At 31.7% G+C, this 15653-nt stretch overlaps 3 protein-coding genes across 3 annotated transcripts in view; 2 read left to right on the top strand and 1 right to left on the bottom strand.

The window, feature by feature from the left end:
• Window positions 1–6985, bottom strand: part of LOC106106847 (meiosis arrest female protein 1 homolog) — an 8052-nt gene extending 1067 nt beyond the window's left edge. The window contains exons 1-7 of the mRNA XM_013287506.1: window positions 6562–6985; window positions 6268–6425; window positions 5882–6025; window positions 4575–4735; window positions 4312–4429; window positions 3847–4031; window positions 5–40 (exon numbers count right to left, since the gene is read on the bottom strand). Of these exons, the coding sequence (XP_013142960.1) occupies window positions 5–40; window positions 3847–4031; window positions 4312–4429; window positions 4575–4735; window positions 5882–6025; window positions 6268–6425; window positions 6562–6706 (947 nt within the window). The 5' untranslated portion in view covers window positions 6707–6985. The remainder of the gene's footprint in view (window positions 1–4; window positions 41–3846; window positions 4032–4311; window positions 4430–4574; window positions 4736–5881; window positions 6026–6267; window positions 6426–6561) is intronic.
• A 439-nt stretch (window positions 6986–7424) lies between these two features.
• Window positions 7425–11252, top strand: LOC106106948 (26S proteasome non-ATPase regulatory subunit 12). Its single transcript, XM_013287606.1, has 9 exons — window positions 7425–7559; window positions 7642–7690; window positions 8109–8225; window positions 8348–8460; window positions 8825–9203; window positions 9349–9572; window positions 9775–9931; window positions 10266–10429; window positions 11046–11252. Exons 2-9 carry the CDS (start codon window positions 7655–7657, stop codon window positions 11182–11184), a joined length of 1329 nt encoding a protein of 442 aa, XP_013143060.1. The 5' UTR covers window positions 7425–7559; window positions 7642–7654; the 3' UTR covers window positions 11185–11252.
• Window positions 11253–11630: 378 nt separating this feature from the next.
• On the top strand, window positions 11631–14197 carry LOC106107008. The gene is made up of 9 exons (XM_013287675.1): window positions 11631–11831; window positions 12179–12301; window positions 12416–12523; window positions 12699–12853; window positions 12972–13133; window positions 13221–13327; window positions 13433–13544; window positions 13721–13851; window positions 13966–14197. Exons 1-9 carry the CDS (start codon window positions 11667–11669, stop codon window positions 14139–14141), a joined length of 1239 nt encoding a protein of 412 aa, XP_013143129.1. The 5' UTR covers window positions 11631–11666; the 3' UTR covers window positions 14142–14197.
• Window positions 14198–15653: the final 1456 nt, after the last annotated feature.

Genomic DNA, 15653 nt, shown 5'->3' with positions numbered 1-15653 from the left:
GCGCCCGAACACATCCTCGCCTTCCATACGCTTCAACGCCCTAACAACACATTCATATTGATTTAACAATCGCCATTTAAAATCAATCTTTCATCACATAATTTACGTTTTTCAAATAGAAATACGTTTTACAAGAATTTCTGTTTGAAAAGTGACTATCTTCGATCCCATGATACGTGTACTCCTGTCGCTTTTTTTTTTTCATAGAGAATACGAGGGATGACAATATAATACCATTATAGTGTCACTGCATTTGAACCCCACAATAATGATACCAATTGAATTAAAAAAACTTTTTAGTGTCAATGTTTTATCAATAAAATATATGTATATGACTAGTTACTCTACTAATTGGTAATTACAAAAACAATAATTAAAAAATTTATTACTATTTATCATACTTCACTTCATTACCCAATAAAATTTAATGGGAAATTACGTATAATACTATGCGTCGTAAATGACGGTGAAATTCTTTCCATATTCTAATACGAAAATGCATAATTTAAAAATAACTAATTCGTCATCACTTAAAGGTGAAATGTTTACACTTCTATAAGTAGACAAAATCTTATTTGTATTTATTACAATTTAACCCAATGATATTACCAATCGAGAAATCTATCACTCATTACTCTCATACATCTCACTGCCTACGCCTTAATTAGTACAGACAGCAAATATAGCATATTATATTTGATATCCTGCTTATTTGATTATACAAACATTGTTGCATTGTTGTGCAGTGTTCATAAAAATCCATCTACAGTCTCAATGATGTCATCTGTCTCAGGTCTCATGTATAAAAAGAGTACATACGTTTACATACGAGACCTTATCGTATTACAAGTGCACAATAGCATAGCGATATCAACACTAATTTATCGAATGTTTTGTAAGTACGGTTTGCGTTTATATAAGTCATTCGTCGTTGGTATGTCGACCTTAAAGTTGACAAAAGCAACCTTTTTGTTTATTGTAATAAAGAACACATCTGTATATACCTTGAAGTTTGGTCGAAAATGTTTTAAGTGGAAATAATGGACATAATAAACAAGTTTACAAAAAAACATATATATTTGTGAGAGTTTGACGTCAATTGAATCTTGTATTAACATACTGCGTAGCACAGAGCAGTTTATTTATTCAAGTTTTATAAATGCAGTAACAACAGCATGGTTAGATAATGTAACCCTCTGGGTAAAGGCCTTGTTTATATGCGTCCGTAGAATTTGATTCGAATGTTTTCTTTTGTTTATCTGATAAATTTTGTAAATGCCAAGTGGTCGCAAAGTGTATCCTTTATTGAACAGTATAACATATATGAACAATATAAAATGTGCTATTGCAATTATGGAAAATTTAATTATAAGAGGAAAACCGTATACCTATAAAGATAAAATTTTGTTTTGACGTAATAATGCATCACACATTTCCGAACTATGAATAATTAGTAATACGAATTTTGTACCAAATTCTTTTTTTTTAATTAAGAGTATTAGACGAATAGATACTTTAAAAAGTTTTGTATGTATAGTATAGTCAATATTTATTGGTTCACATTTGGCAAGTATAATGGAACATAGCCAGTTGCCCCGACTGTACATACAATATTCCAACCGAGATCTCTTCATCTGAATTTCAATTGGTTGGCTTATGTATGAAGTAGCTGTGACGCATTACAATTTAGAATTTGTAATCTGTCCTCACAAATACATTTGAATAGCAAAGCGGTTGCCACCTGACCTGCTTTTGTATTGCGTTTTACAATGTATAAAATAGATCACTCAACTGAATATTGCAATTCAAGACCGTCAAAAATGTATGAAAAACCCACTTTACATTTATGGGGAGTTCTAGAAAAGCTGTTTTTTTATCGGTATTACGAATTATGGCGTAGTAAGTCTCGCACCGATGGAAGCATGCCCTTCACAGGCCGATGATTCAACTGCATCGAAGGACGCATAAAATAAAGTAAACCAGTGCAAGCGTTATACTAGCGAAATATATTGTAAAAACAACATTACAATAAATATCTATCATAACAAAAATCAAAAGATTTTCACGCAATCCGACTATTGTCAAAAAATATATTTAGAAAAATTGAAATTATTGGAATATTATCGAGACTGCTTACGTCAGCAATGGGAAGTCAACTTTAGAAAAATAGATTTACATGTTAAGATCAAAAAAATCTTATTCAAGCCATTTTAAAAATGTCTAACGAAGGATATGCAGAATATATTTAACCTAAAATAATTTTATAAAATCGTAGTAAACAATTTACGTAAGCAGGAGATTTTGTGTCTTTTTATGATGCGCTAGATTGCTAGCTAACTCTGCATTAATGAAATTAACCATTCAAACATTATCTTCGTTCGTAGTATGTAATACAAGAAAGTCGGCGTCTTCAGCATATAATAAATACTGGAAATAATATTAGTCAGTCTTTTGGCTGACTACGTGACTTCAAAAATTAAAATGGCTACTCTATTCGTGATATTTATTCAAACACTCACCCTGATAGCATCATTTTATATTAAAATATCACTTTACTTATCATTAATATATCAAATACTTTATATACTGTGCAATAAATTATAAAAATATCTCTTTTACACAACACTTTTTTAAATGATTTACGCGCCTCTTGTGTTAGTGCTTGTGGCCAGCGGCGGAAATGGCCGATTAATATCGTAACTGACAAAATAATGGCTTATTTTTAGAAATTTGAGGGTAGCAATGAATTTCGCACAGATGATTCAAAATTAATAGAATAGTTTAGGGTTACAACGGATATATTAGAAGATCGAACACAAACGCTTATTATATTTGTTACGTAAACGTTTATAAATTTTAGAAAAAAAATAAGGAAATAGCTATTTCATTGCCTTATGATAAATGAGAAATAATCAATAACAAATTTCCTAGTTAGGAAAGCTATGTTAAAGTAATAACTCGCTTATAAGGTAAACAATGAACGTGATGTGGTTTTGTTTGTTTTATTATTGGTGTGAGTTTTTATATTGATAAAATTGTTTTACGTTTGCGTCAGTGTTGTTGGATATTTGTAGCAACCCTATCGCTGATTTCCGATGACGTCGTGCAAAGGTCATCGACCTTTTAAATTATCTATTCTACCTCCTCAAAATCTTATGAATGATATCATTTTTCAAAATGCATAATCACATGAATTGCTTGGAATTAAAAAGTAAAAACAGTGACTACGCAAATAATTATTACGATATTAAATTAATGTGGCTGTGTTTTTGATAACATCCTAGACCACACAAATATGTTTATCTTTTGAAATGTGGTTTTAGTTAAATGTCTTCCAACTTAAAAATCCAGGTTATTTATGATATTTTTTAAACCTTTGTCGCAATCGTTTTCTATAGTATTATTAAAATACTCATTGTTAACCGTGTAACTAACATATTTATAAAAGTAGAAACTATAGACACTGCCTAAGGACCGTCAATATTATGTAAGAAACAACTTTCACTTTGCTTGTATGATGTTCAGTCGAGTTTTGTTTGTAGGAAGCAACTCATTATGTATGTCTTTGATTTCTTACGTATCCATATAATACTCTCAGTATATATGATACTGGTATCAAATCCTATATGAAATTTGAAATGGAAAAGTCATATTAAAGATTAAAGTTACAAAAATGCAAATTCAAACAAAACTAGATAACAAGCCAGCATCAGCTAGCAGATATGCAATGCGACGTAAAAATTAGATTTTTGGCTACCACAAAAACGAAAGAGTTCTGGGAAGGTTCATAAAAAAATTAAAATATTTAAAATAAAATAAGTCGGGAAAATAGACCGGAATCCTTACCTGGATGCATGGTCTGGCGTAGGGAACCTGAGCACGGCAGTATCCGCGGTGACTCGCAGCACTTTCCCCCCGCAGTTGTCGGCCAGCCGGCGCAGGCGCCGCGACACCCGCTCGGCCGGCTGGTTCACTGGGAGATTGGACACCTCCATCTCACAGGTCGGCTCTTCTTCCTCCGTTTGACTCACCTAAATTACGAAATAAAGAAAACAATTTAAAAAAGATAATCTAGTATCTGTTATACCAGGATGTCAGTTGTAGGTGTATGAGATTAGTTTTCCAGCTTCGTCAGTTGGGTGTTACCCATTAAAAATTATCTCAAAGAATACGAGAAGGATTAATGTGCGAGTATTTCACACATGATGACAAATACATTGTGAAATAGTGATAACAATTCTAATGCAACGTAAAATAATAATATGTAACATAAACTACTGTAGAGTACAGTTTTAAAAGATTTTAATATACCTTTGGGTTTCTCGGCAACTGTGCGGTAAGCTCATTGTAACAATAATGAGACGAAGCGCACGTAATTAATGCAGAAGATGTATTCTGTTTATGCACCAATATCACTTCCATATTTTTCCTGATTAAAAATACATTAACTTAGTTATATCAGACGATTTAAAATTTACTAATATAACCATTTCAAATAAGCTTTAGGATTAAGAACAATAATATATTAGGCTATTGTAACTACAATAATGTAAAACAGGCTTAAATAAATTTACCTATGACGGAAATCTGACAAGTCTGAAGCGAAATTGATATCTCCTGAGATAAGTAACAATGCCGCTGGAGCTGTGTGCAGCTCTCCAAATCTCCTCATACATTGCCTCAACTTCTCATCTGCTGCATTTTTTTGTGTGCCACAAACATGAATAAGGTTCACCTAAGTACAAATGTTTACTATTAATACAAATAAAACTGTGGTATTTCAGCAAAATTTTATTGAAATTTTTTAAGCCATTCCAATAACACCCATCCATCTAATCTATTGAAATAATACTATTAGTAAGAAGATACATAAAAATGTATGTATTGTAATTTATATTGTACTTTTGACTAGCTTCCAAGCTTTTGTTAAAACCCAAATACAAATAAGAAGTATATATTAATACAATCTTACTAATATTATAAATGCAAAAGATGGATAGATGGATGTTTGTTAGAGTATATAGCCTAAACTGCTGAATAGATGAGAAAGAAAGATGAAATTTGGCATAGATGAAGAACATAATCTGGCAAAACACATAGCCTACCTACACTTTTTATTCCAAGCGGACAATTTCGCAGGCAAAAGCTAGTTTTAATTATAAAGCAAATAAATACATGGTTGAATTAGTACCCAAAATGGAACAACTTATGTAAACTTTGCATTGAGGACAGGGATGCCGAATCAAAATTAGAAAAACAAGAACTATTGTATAAAGGGATTGTTTTGTTGGTCATAGAGTTGTTTTATTTTTATTAATAGTAACCCAATTTACTTATGTAAATAAAACATTGCTATCTATTGGTTTATATGATAATGAGCTAGTTATGAAAGATAAGCTGAAATAATTGCTGTTTAATTTCACACAAGTAAATAAATATAATGATGTAATATTGTTTTAGTATTATTTGATTTTTTTTTTAAATTTTAATACAGATAAATTATAAACTATAAAATTAAATTTCTCAGGGATATTTTAAGACCCATTTCATATCTTTGCAGTTGTGTTAGAAAACCTCATGCTAATTTCTTAAAGACTACATTTATTATTCATACATGATAAGCTATATCAACAATTATACATGCAATTTCAAAAACTATTGTATATATATGACTATACATAGTTAACTAACAATTTATCATATCTTAGAAATTTATATGATAATAGTATGATGGCTCCTTAATTTGCTTCCTCACTTAGTAGTCACTAAAAGAGTCCCTTATTGTAGATTCAGTATGAGAAGTCTATGTAACTGTTGTTACCAACAAAGAACTTTTAGTGTTTCGGTTAGCCTATTACAGTTTCTTTAATGTTTTACTTACTTGAGAATCATTAAGTTCTTGTAATCTATTTGCAGCTTCTTTTCTAACATCACAAACAACAACAAATTCAGCTTCCCTCCTCCCTGGAAGAAATTTGGCTCTGATTGCTGCTACCACATCTATTGCAGAGCACCCCCGGGGAACCTATATAAAGGAATATTGACAATCTAACAGGATATACTAAATAACAAGTTGTTTAAATAACTATTACAAAAATAATCTACAATTATTAAGAAAATCAAACCAGTAACATATGCAGATCAATAAGTAATGAATAACTTCTAAGTATTTGGAAAGAGATGTAACACATGGTATTTTTAGAGTTTTTAATTTAATTTAACGCAAAAGTACACAGGTAATGAATGACGGAAGTAAAAAAGACCCACCTGACAGTTTTCAATATCCCAAAAAATCCCAATGGGCACATTACAAGTGCTACGATGCTTGTGCCGAAAACGCGATCTCACCCTGGTCCTCTCAGCCAAAACAACACCCTCATCTCTAGTACCAGTACTGTTTTCATCCGAAGACTCATCTTCCACGTCTAAGAGTAATTTAACATCCAAATATAATTCAGAACGAATATGACAAATAAGTGAATAAATGATACTGAAGCAAAACCCACCGCTGTAGTTAAAGCTTTACCTGAAGAAAAACAAGTATCACAGAAAAATGCTTACCTGTTATCCATAATCGAGGAGGAAGTGGTATTTTCATAAGAGGACTAGAAACAGAAACAACACTCGCCAGTCCTTGAACGGATCGACTCCGCGATTCCTTAAAGCTATTCATCTCGTTACTTTCAAAACTTGTAGACAAACTCATTATAAATCATTAAAATATAAACCACGACTACAAATCTTATTCCAATTTGTAGAATACGGAACAAAGCAAGAGTTGAAATGAGGCTACGTGCTTATTTTTAAATGAGAACACGCAAAACACTTAAAACTAAAATGAATGCTTAAATCACTACATAGAATTCTTAAATCTGACAAGATTTGCGTCTAACATGTAAAATAATTAATAATACAAAATGTAAAAACAAATCTACACTTCGCTACGCCATTTCCACTTTCAACAGATTTCAATCAAGTGTCGCAAAAACACATTGGTTTGGTCGTTTATGGTTGCAGTCCGAAGTGCTGCCAGTAAAAAGATTAATTCTATAGTAGCGCCAAGTTGCGCATAAAGCGGCCAGAAGTGGCCTTTATTAATTTACTTTCTATTACTCATTTAATTTTTGAGTAAAGAGTGCAAAACTTAAATAATCGTTAAAGATAATGTATGAAAGTGTAGTACGTGATATACTGAGCATCCGTGAGGAAAATAGAAAGTTAAAACATTATTTATTTGTTGTTTGAAAACCTTTCCGCTTTGTGTTTTATTATTACTTCGTGATATAATGTGTATTTTACATTTTAAAAAGCAAATATGATTATCAGAAATAACAATCTTTACATTGTAAAAATTAAAATCGTTTTGCAAAGTGATCTTTGGCTTTAGTAAATGAAAAAAATCCAAACGATATCTATGGCCGTCATCTGTCACTGTCAAAACGAAGTGGATGAGCTTGCAACTTGCGTCTTCAATACTATTCATTATACTTTGTATTTGAGAACAAATAACTTACTAAAAATTGTTTTTTACCCTTTATTTTAAATTTACGAAGAAAAGCGTATGTATTTTACCAATAATAAATCATGTTAAAGTCATAAAGTTTTAAAGAAACGTTATAGATTTATATTTTTCTGTTACAGTTAAACCATAAAAATGTCTACAAATACGGGTAAAATTATAAAAATGGAGGTAAGGACATAACAATAAGATTCTAAGACTTCACTAAAGATCTCTAATGCAATTCAGGCATTATAACAAAGCTTTATTAGAATTGTCAATGTAACCACTAATGCGGCTTCGTCGCTGCCCTACAATGATTATTAACATAGTAAAAAGTAGACTAAACATTATTTCAGTTCATCATCGATCACGCAATACTCAATTTTGGTTCCTTGTATCATTATCCATAATGAAACAAGTTTAAAAAGATAAAAAAGATCACAACTGAGGAACATGTTTTTTTTTTTAATCAAGACCTAATACCACTTATTTTTACTAAGGAAATGTATAGTAATTTGAAAACATTGTTTACAAGCAGTCTCAGAAAATATATTGGTTTTGTGACAAACTAAAAAATATTTATGCAATAACCCCAACTAATTTCTAGGTGGACTATGAAGACACCTGCAATGAAAAGATCCCAGTGTGGAAATCATTGGCTTCAAGTGGCAGAGTTCAAGAAGCAATAGATCAACTATTGGCATTGGAAAAACAAACAAGAACAGTAAGTGTTATATATATTCGCAATACCTTTTGGTAACTTCGCAGATTTTTGTTATACCAAACCTTTCTCTCTAAATAATTTCCGAAACAATTTTGTGATTATCTTGTCATCTTTCTTTACAGGGAGCTGACATGGCTTCAACAGCAAGAATTTTAGTGACCATCGTACAAATTTGGTTTGAAGCTAAGAACTGGCCTGCACTAAATGATCATATTGTTCTTTTGTCAAAGAGAAGGTAAGTTATAGTTGTTTAAAAATAGTTTAATACATCATTTTTGTCAGGGGTGAAGGGTGTAGATGTTTTTCTAAAGCATCAAAAATGTAAAGTAGATATAATAAATACTTCAAATAACCTACACTACCACCGATAGAGCTATCCTAAATTGTTAACTACTAACGCCTATGATTCAATCTATACTAATATTGTAAACAGGAAAGATTTGTACTTTTGTATATTCAACAAATACTAGGATGAAGTAAAAAAAAACACTCAAAATAACAAAATAAAAAAATAAAATCGTAAAAAGTCGAGGAAGTTGCCAGTAACAACTAGTATACTATAAGAAACTTTTGTTTTATGCTGTGCATTTGTTTGTCAGATCGCAACTTAAGCAAGCAGTGGTAAAAATGGTACAAGAATGCTACACTTATGTAAACAAGACCCCAGATAAAGAAACAAAGATCAAGTTAATTGAAACCCTAAGGTCAATAACGGAGGGTAAGATTTACGTTGAAGTAGAACGAGCAAGACTTACCAACATTTTAGCAAAAATAAGGGAAGAAGAAGGTGATGTGGCAGAAGCTGCAAAGATAATACAAGAACTTCAAGTTGAAACATATGGATCTATGGATAAGCGTGAGAAAGTAGAACTGATATTGGAACAAATGAGACTTTGCCTTGCAATCAAAGACTATATTCGCACACAGATTATATCAAAGAAAATTAATACTAAATTCTTTGAAGAGGATGATACTCAGGTAATCAAAAAGAAATGTATTCTTTCGATTTTGGGTGAAGATTTTTAATTAAAGAAAATCTGAATTATACGAAATTTATTTTAAGAATACTTGTTTTTATGCAATTTTAAACTACAAAGTACTTAAAATGTATGTTTTATTACAGGAGTTGAAAGAGAAATTCTATCGTATAATGATAGCGGTGGACCAACAGAATGGGCAGTATCTGTCTGTGTGTAGACATTTCCGTGCCCTGGGTGTGGCTGGTGGGTCTGATGCTCTGATTGGAAGTGTAGTGTTCCTGATACTGGCTCCATACGACAATGAGCAGGCTGATCTCACACACAGAGTTAATGAAGATAAAGACCTGGACAAACTACCTGAATACAAGTAAGATTACTATGAACTATAAGTATATTTATTGATTTTGTTATGTATGTGATTGAAAAGAAAAATTATTAATATACTTTTATAGTAAAAGTTTCCCTTACAATACTTTGATTTCATAATTTTCTTATTGTTCAGACAGTTTATGTCAATACTGCATTTTTGGTTCTTAAACAGACAAGTAATAATTTTTTTTTATTTTTAGGCAATTGTTGGGATTGTTCATCAACCCAGAGATCATAAGATGGAACACTCTCTGCTCTACTTACGAGAAGATGCTGCGAAAGACCCCTTACTTTAACTCCTCTGAAGAAAAAGGTCAGGAGCGCTGGAATGACCTCAAAAATAGAGTTGTTGAACATGTGAGTATATACTTTGATAACATTTGACAATACCCATGCACAACACTATCTTAAATCCGTTCTATTATGGAATGCAACATAAACAATCACTATTGTTTTAATTGGCTACATACCACCTATATTTTTTTTTTATTAAATCAATATCTATGCAAGTTAATGTTTGGAATGGAATGAAATTAGGTATTGATGTAGAGCATAGTCTGGAAGAACACATAGGCTCCTTACTTTTTTTAATTCCACGCGGGTGTAAGCTTGTTTAAAAAATAAATTTTAGAATAAAGCATTTTTGTTTTGATATGATTGACTTGTAATGTGTTGTGTTGCGTTGTTACAGAACATCCGTATAATGTCGATGTACTACACGCGCATCTCGCTGCAGCGCATGAGCGCGCTGCTGGGGCTGGGCGCCACGGAGACGGAGGACGCGCTCAGCCAGCTCGTCGTCAGCGCCGTCGTCAAGGCCAAGATAGACCGCCCCGCAGGAGTCGTCCACTTCAGGTACGGATTTTTCTTTAAAATATCAGTAGATTTTTGTTAATTCACTAATATTCCTTTTACCATTCCTAAGCAATAGACTTGCGCTAGAATATGGTTTACAATAGTCGAATGGTGAGATTCGAACCCTCGACCACGTGATCGGAATTCCGTATAATTAGTATACAGTAGCAACGTTTCACTGCAAGTCTTTCAACATCATGTCAAAAAAACATCATTGTAATAGATACCTTGTCATTTATCTAGCCTTAGCATAACTACAGCTCTGATATATACATATAAGACTTATTTTCCATTAAATCTGGCTGCAGCAGATGTACAATAGAAATACAACATACTATTACACACTCTTTGAGATAATAACTACTACTAAAATATCAACTAATAGAGCACAACTTATAAATGTTCAGACAAAAAAGGCCAGCCAGTGGTACTCCTTTTTTTGGAATTGTATTTATTGTTAGTTAATTACCATATTGTAATATTTTGGAACTAAAGAATTAAAATAAAATTGTAAGTAGAAGTGGAGTGTCTCGTTGCATAGAAATATTTTTTCTGTAATACTGAAAACCTATGACTTACCTTGTCGTTTGTTAACCTTTTAAAATATGTGTTTTAGCTTGAACATGGATTCATCAGACCGTCTGAATGAGTGGTCTCACAACCTGAACACTCTGATGCAGCTCGTCAACAAGACCACACATCTCATCAACAAGGAGGAGTGCGTCCACAAACATCTGTTAGCCGCTGCTGAGTGAACAATTCACGTTTATGTACTAAAATATTATATTATGTAATACATTTATTAATAAATTACCTTACTTAATATTTCTTTAATTACAACTTATCCTGATTTTTAGTGCCTTGAATAAGTTTTGTTTTAAACTAGTATAGTATTGTATTATCTATGGTTTTAAAAGACTAATGAAAATGTTTTTTTGAAAGTTTTTATGTTTTTTTTTACCATTGAACATATCAGTGTAAAATATATGTTGGCTGAAAATTACACTAAACTTCAATACAATTATGGTTGGATTTGATAAATACAATATTTATCAAAAACAAAAAAATCACTTTTAACTATGTACAATATTTTTCAAATTACCTCGAAATTGAACCTAAGACAGTAACGCAATCAAGCAGCTGATAAGATAGCCAGGTGTGAACATTTTTAATATTCTTTATCAATTAAGCGTAACCAAGTTGTACATTTATTTTCATTCGTTTAACAACTACAGTGATGTTTACATTAATATTATCGTTCGCGGTCTCCGCACTTGTGGTTATAGTGTTTAAATATTTAAATGCCACACGTAAACCGCCTATTTTAGGTATTTACCAGCAAAGGAATAAGGGTTACTGGCTTAAATTTATTTTTATGTACATTCTACTAATTGTAAAAAGGGTATGTATTAATATTTACACTTTTTAAATGACCGTGAGATTTCACTGTCGAAAGATATTCTCTGAAAATGTAGAAAGTAATGTTTTTACATGTGTTAATACAGTGGAAACTAATATAAGAATCAATATGACATATCAAAGAAATCTATAACTGGACGTAGCTCTCCAAGGTGACATGTTTCCTCAATCCTATAAAATCCCATGGACAGTACTTTTTCTTAAATGGATGTGATTGTAAAATTCGTCACCTTCAGAAAAACAATTATGTATTGCACGATTATATTAAATAGACTATTTCGTGGTCACTTATCTTAATCTTATTGCTTAATAGCAGTGTAACTATTGCAGCTGATTAAAGAAGGTAAACGTCTACGGGCTGTTGAATTGGGCCAGAGTTCAGACGGCACCGAACAGATACATAAATATGATTCGATTTTGGAAGAAAAGTATAACCTTGGTGATTATCCTAAGGTAAAGATATTTTTTTGTAGTAATTACGAAACTAAATAATAAAACAATACTAAGGTTTAATTCTAGACTAGAACTACTAGACTTCTAGTGAATAATGAAAAGCGATATTTTCAGGCAGTAGATGCTGTTTATTTCAATGGATTGTCAAAGGAGGGAAGCGCGGTTATATGCGGCCTTGCTCGTAGACCGAATCACTACTGTGATGCTTTCTTATACTTAAAGGTTCGTATCTACTGTTACTTCTAGCAACATGACCATAATGTTAAATTTATTGCAATCATTGGTTGGCGAGTACGATACGAAACAGTTGTTTATTAAGACCTGACAAAATATAGGAACAAGTCGAGAGCGTTGCTACTTTTTTCCAGCACTAATGTAATTTTTTTCTCGTTTTTAGTGTAACGGTGAAGAACTACTTCTATCTCCAAACCTTCCGGACACGCACCTAGAGCAAACCATACCCGAACAAGGAGAGTACAGCGTGCAAGGAATCAAGATTACCAACTTCATGCCAATGCGTACTTGGAAATTGGCTTATAACGGCGATATGAAGTAATTTTGTTACAATATTACCTGAACCCTCTATAAAAAGAATTTGATTTTCGACTAACAGATCCCTTTTAGAATATTCTAGCATTATTACCTTTTTCTTCTGTTTTCATAATTTCAGATCGAAGTCTAATCCGGAGAAACGTTTGAAGGTGGAAGTATCGCTGACATGGAGCGCTGCGTGGGCGCCGTTCAATTACGACGTGCACATGTCGGCCTACAGCATGGCAAACGACCTTGCGAGGGAACCCTGGTCCCGGGATTACTTCCAAATGCTAGAAAAGTCAGTGCCTATAAACGCTATCACAAATCATTTTTATAACTTCATTACTGTACAGAGGTATAGCTTTTAAATGATGCATTGTTACAGATTGCATCAAACACATTACGAACAAATGGGTTACATTAGAGGAATAGCAGTAATCGATGGAAAAGAACATTCTCTGGATATGCCGTGTTTGAGAGACCGTAGTTTTGGTAATATCATAACAATTTTGTTCTTGTTTGTAGAGAAATATATTTTAAATCTAAAGTTTATTCATAGAATTGTAGTAGTTTATATAATTTCATTGTTAATTTTAGGCCCGTTACGTGAATGGCGTAACTTCCACCGCTACGTGTACCACTTTATGTTCCTTGAGAACGGCGACTGCATGGCTGTGGGCAGCGTGTCCGAACCGACTGTCTTATCTCAGTAAGTAACATTGATTAATGTCGCACTCAGAGTCTTCAAGTGTTCTTTTAAATGTTAATTTTATAGACTAAGGGACTCCATTAAAGACTACAATCCGGATGCGACAGTTTGACTTTAGTCAACGTTTTTAGATTACGATTGTGTAGTCTTAAATCTTGTTAACTTAACTTTAACAGTTTGACCATTGGGTATTTATGCAAGAAGGCAGATCAGTCAGTGTTGCCAGTTGACTCCTGCGACTTCCATTTGTATCAACACGCGGAAAATGAAATCTTACCCAAAGATTACGGATTTGTTTTCAAGAGTGGTAAGAAAACTTACAATGATAAGTTTTTTTTATGTTAAGTATTCAACTTTTTTTGGTGCACTGTGGTGAATAATTTTGTAGTTTTATTAATGATTGCTAATCGTTACTTGCCAGGTTGCAAATCGTATGCTGTCAAAGTTAAAGTAAACAATGAAGATATATTTTACATTGGTAAGGAGAGAGTCGCCAAGTTCTATGAGAGATGGTGCTCAGTCGAAGTAAACGGAGTGAAAGGCTGGGCCTGCGTGGAGTGGCACTACAATAATGTACGGAACTGTCACAAAAAGTAAAAAATAAATTAATTAAAACGCTTAAAGAGAAAAAATTAAATGTCAATTGTTCATGATATACTGCAGTATTTTTTTAAATTCTATATAAATTACTGAAAAAAGACCCTATTTTTATATGTCATATCGAGATATCTGCTATAGTAAAGTAATAGGGATAATTAATATAAACGGTTAGAGGAAAGTTTTGTATATTTATTGTAATATTTTACAATATCAACTAAAATTATAGAAAACATGGACTAGTTTATGTAGCGTGAAAATCAAGTTTTAATACTGTTAATAATAGTGAAAACAATGAAATATATGCAACCATGTAGCATTGTCACTTCGAGAAAACATGTTTCAATACAAGTATTACAACATAGTACTTTCATGGTAGGATTTAGCACTTTTTACTGTTTTCACTACCTAGTTTACACTAATATTTTCTACTCTATAAAAATAAAATTACAAAAATTGTCTTTTTTAAGATAAATTACATAATCGTCTACAATACTTATTAATTTAATAAAGAACACAGCGAATAAAATCTCTACATTAAAACATGTAAATTAAATACATAACATGTATTATTCAATGCTGATAATAGAATAGAGAAGAATACATACAAATACGGTTGCGTAGAATAATTTAGTATACACTACAATAAGCGTCAAAATGCTTTAAAAAAACATCGGTTTGTTTGTCTATTACATAACAGTATGAATTTGGCTGCATTTAAATAGTTACTATTTTTGATATTTTTTTAAGTTATTACATTATGTATAAGCGAATGTTACTGAGCCATTTATATTACATCAATATATTTATACTAATCTAATACACAATTCTGGATTACACAAGTACAGTTAAATCTCAAAAATAGTTATATTTCAAGCGAATAACGTTTATATACTATTTATATGAAATAGTAAAGTAGACCACAGATTTGTAAATATACACGCAGGTTAAGGAGCATGCCCATTAGATCCGTGGACCACGATGTCTGGTAAGCGATGACCTTAAATCGTATAACCGGATAGAATTGTTACGCATATATGCAATCTATAATTTCTACAAATATATACGCTTTATATACAGTTATAATATGGAAGACACAAGTATATTCAAATATGATTGTAGATTTAATATAGTTGCTGTTTTCATTATATATGAATTTATGTGCACTTCCTATAAAAGGTAATCATGGCAACACTGCAGCAATGGTTTAGAGATGTATTTTTTTATCTATATTTAGTATTAATTTATGTTTACTCTGCCAATTCTAACTTTAAAACTATTTAACAGTTTCTCTCTCTTTTAATTAATTGAAATTTTCCATATTGACTTGGTCTTTTTATTAATATTTTACTATAATTATATTCCAAAAAAAGAGGCATAACCTAATTAATGTAATAATTGTTTGCCGTAGCAACAGTTCATAAATTTTTACTCTAAATAGAAACTAAGATATCAATAAATCTAAATAATATCTTTGAAAATAATTATAATTAATTTAATTTCAATATTTCA

The sequence above is a fragment of the Papilio polytes genome, unplaced genomic scaffold (assembly GCF_000836215.1).
Source record: "Papilio polytes unplaced genomic scaffold, Ppol_1.0 DF822067.1, whole genome shotgun sequence".
In the NCBI taxonomy this organism is placed as follows: domain Eukaryota; kingdom Metazoa; phylum Arthropoda; class Insecta; order Lepidoptera; family Papilionidae; genus Papilio; species Papilio polytes.
Note: the sequence above shows the minus strand (reverse complement) of the source record. Positions and strands in the feature narration are given on the sequence as shown.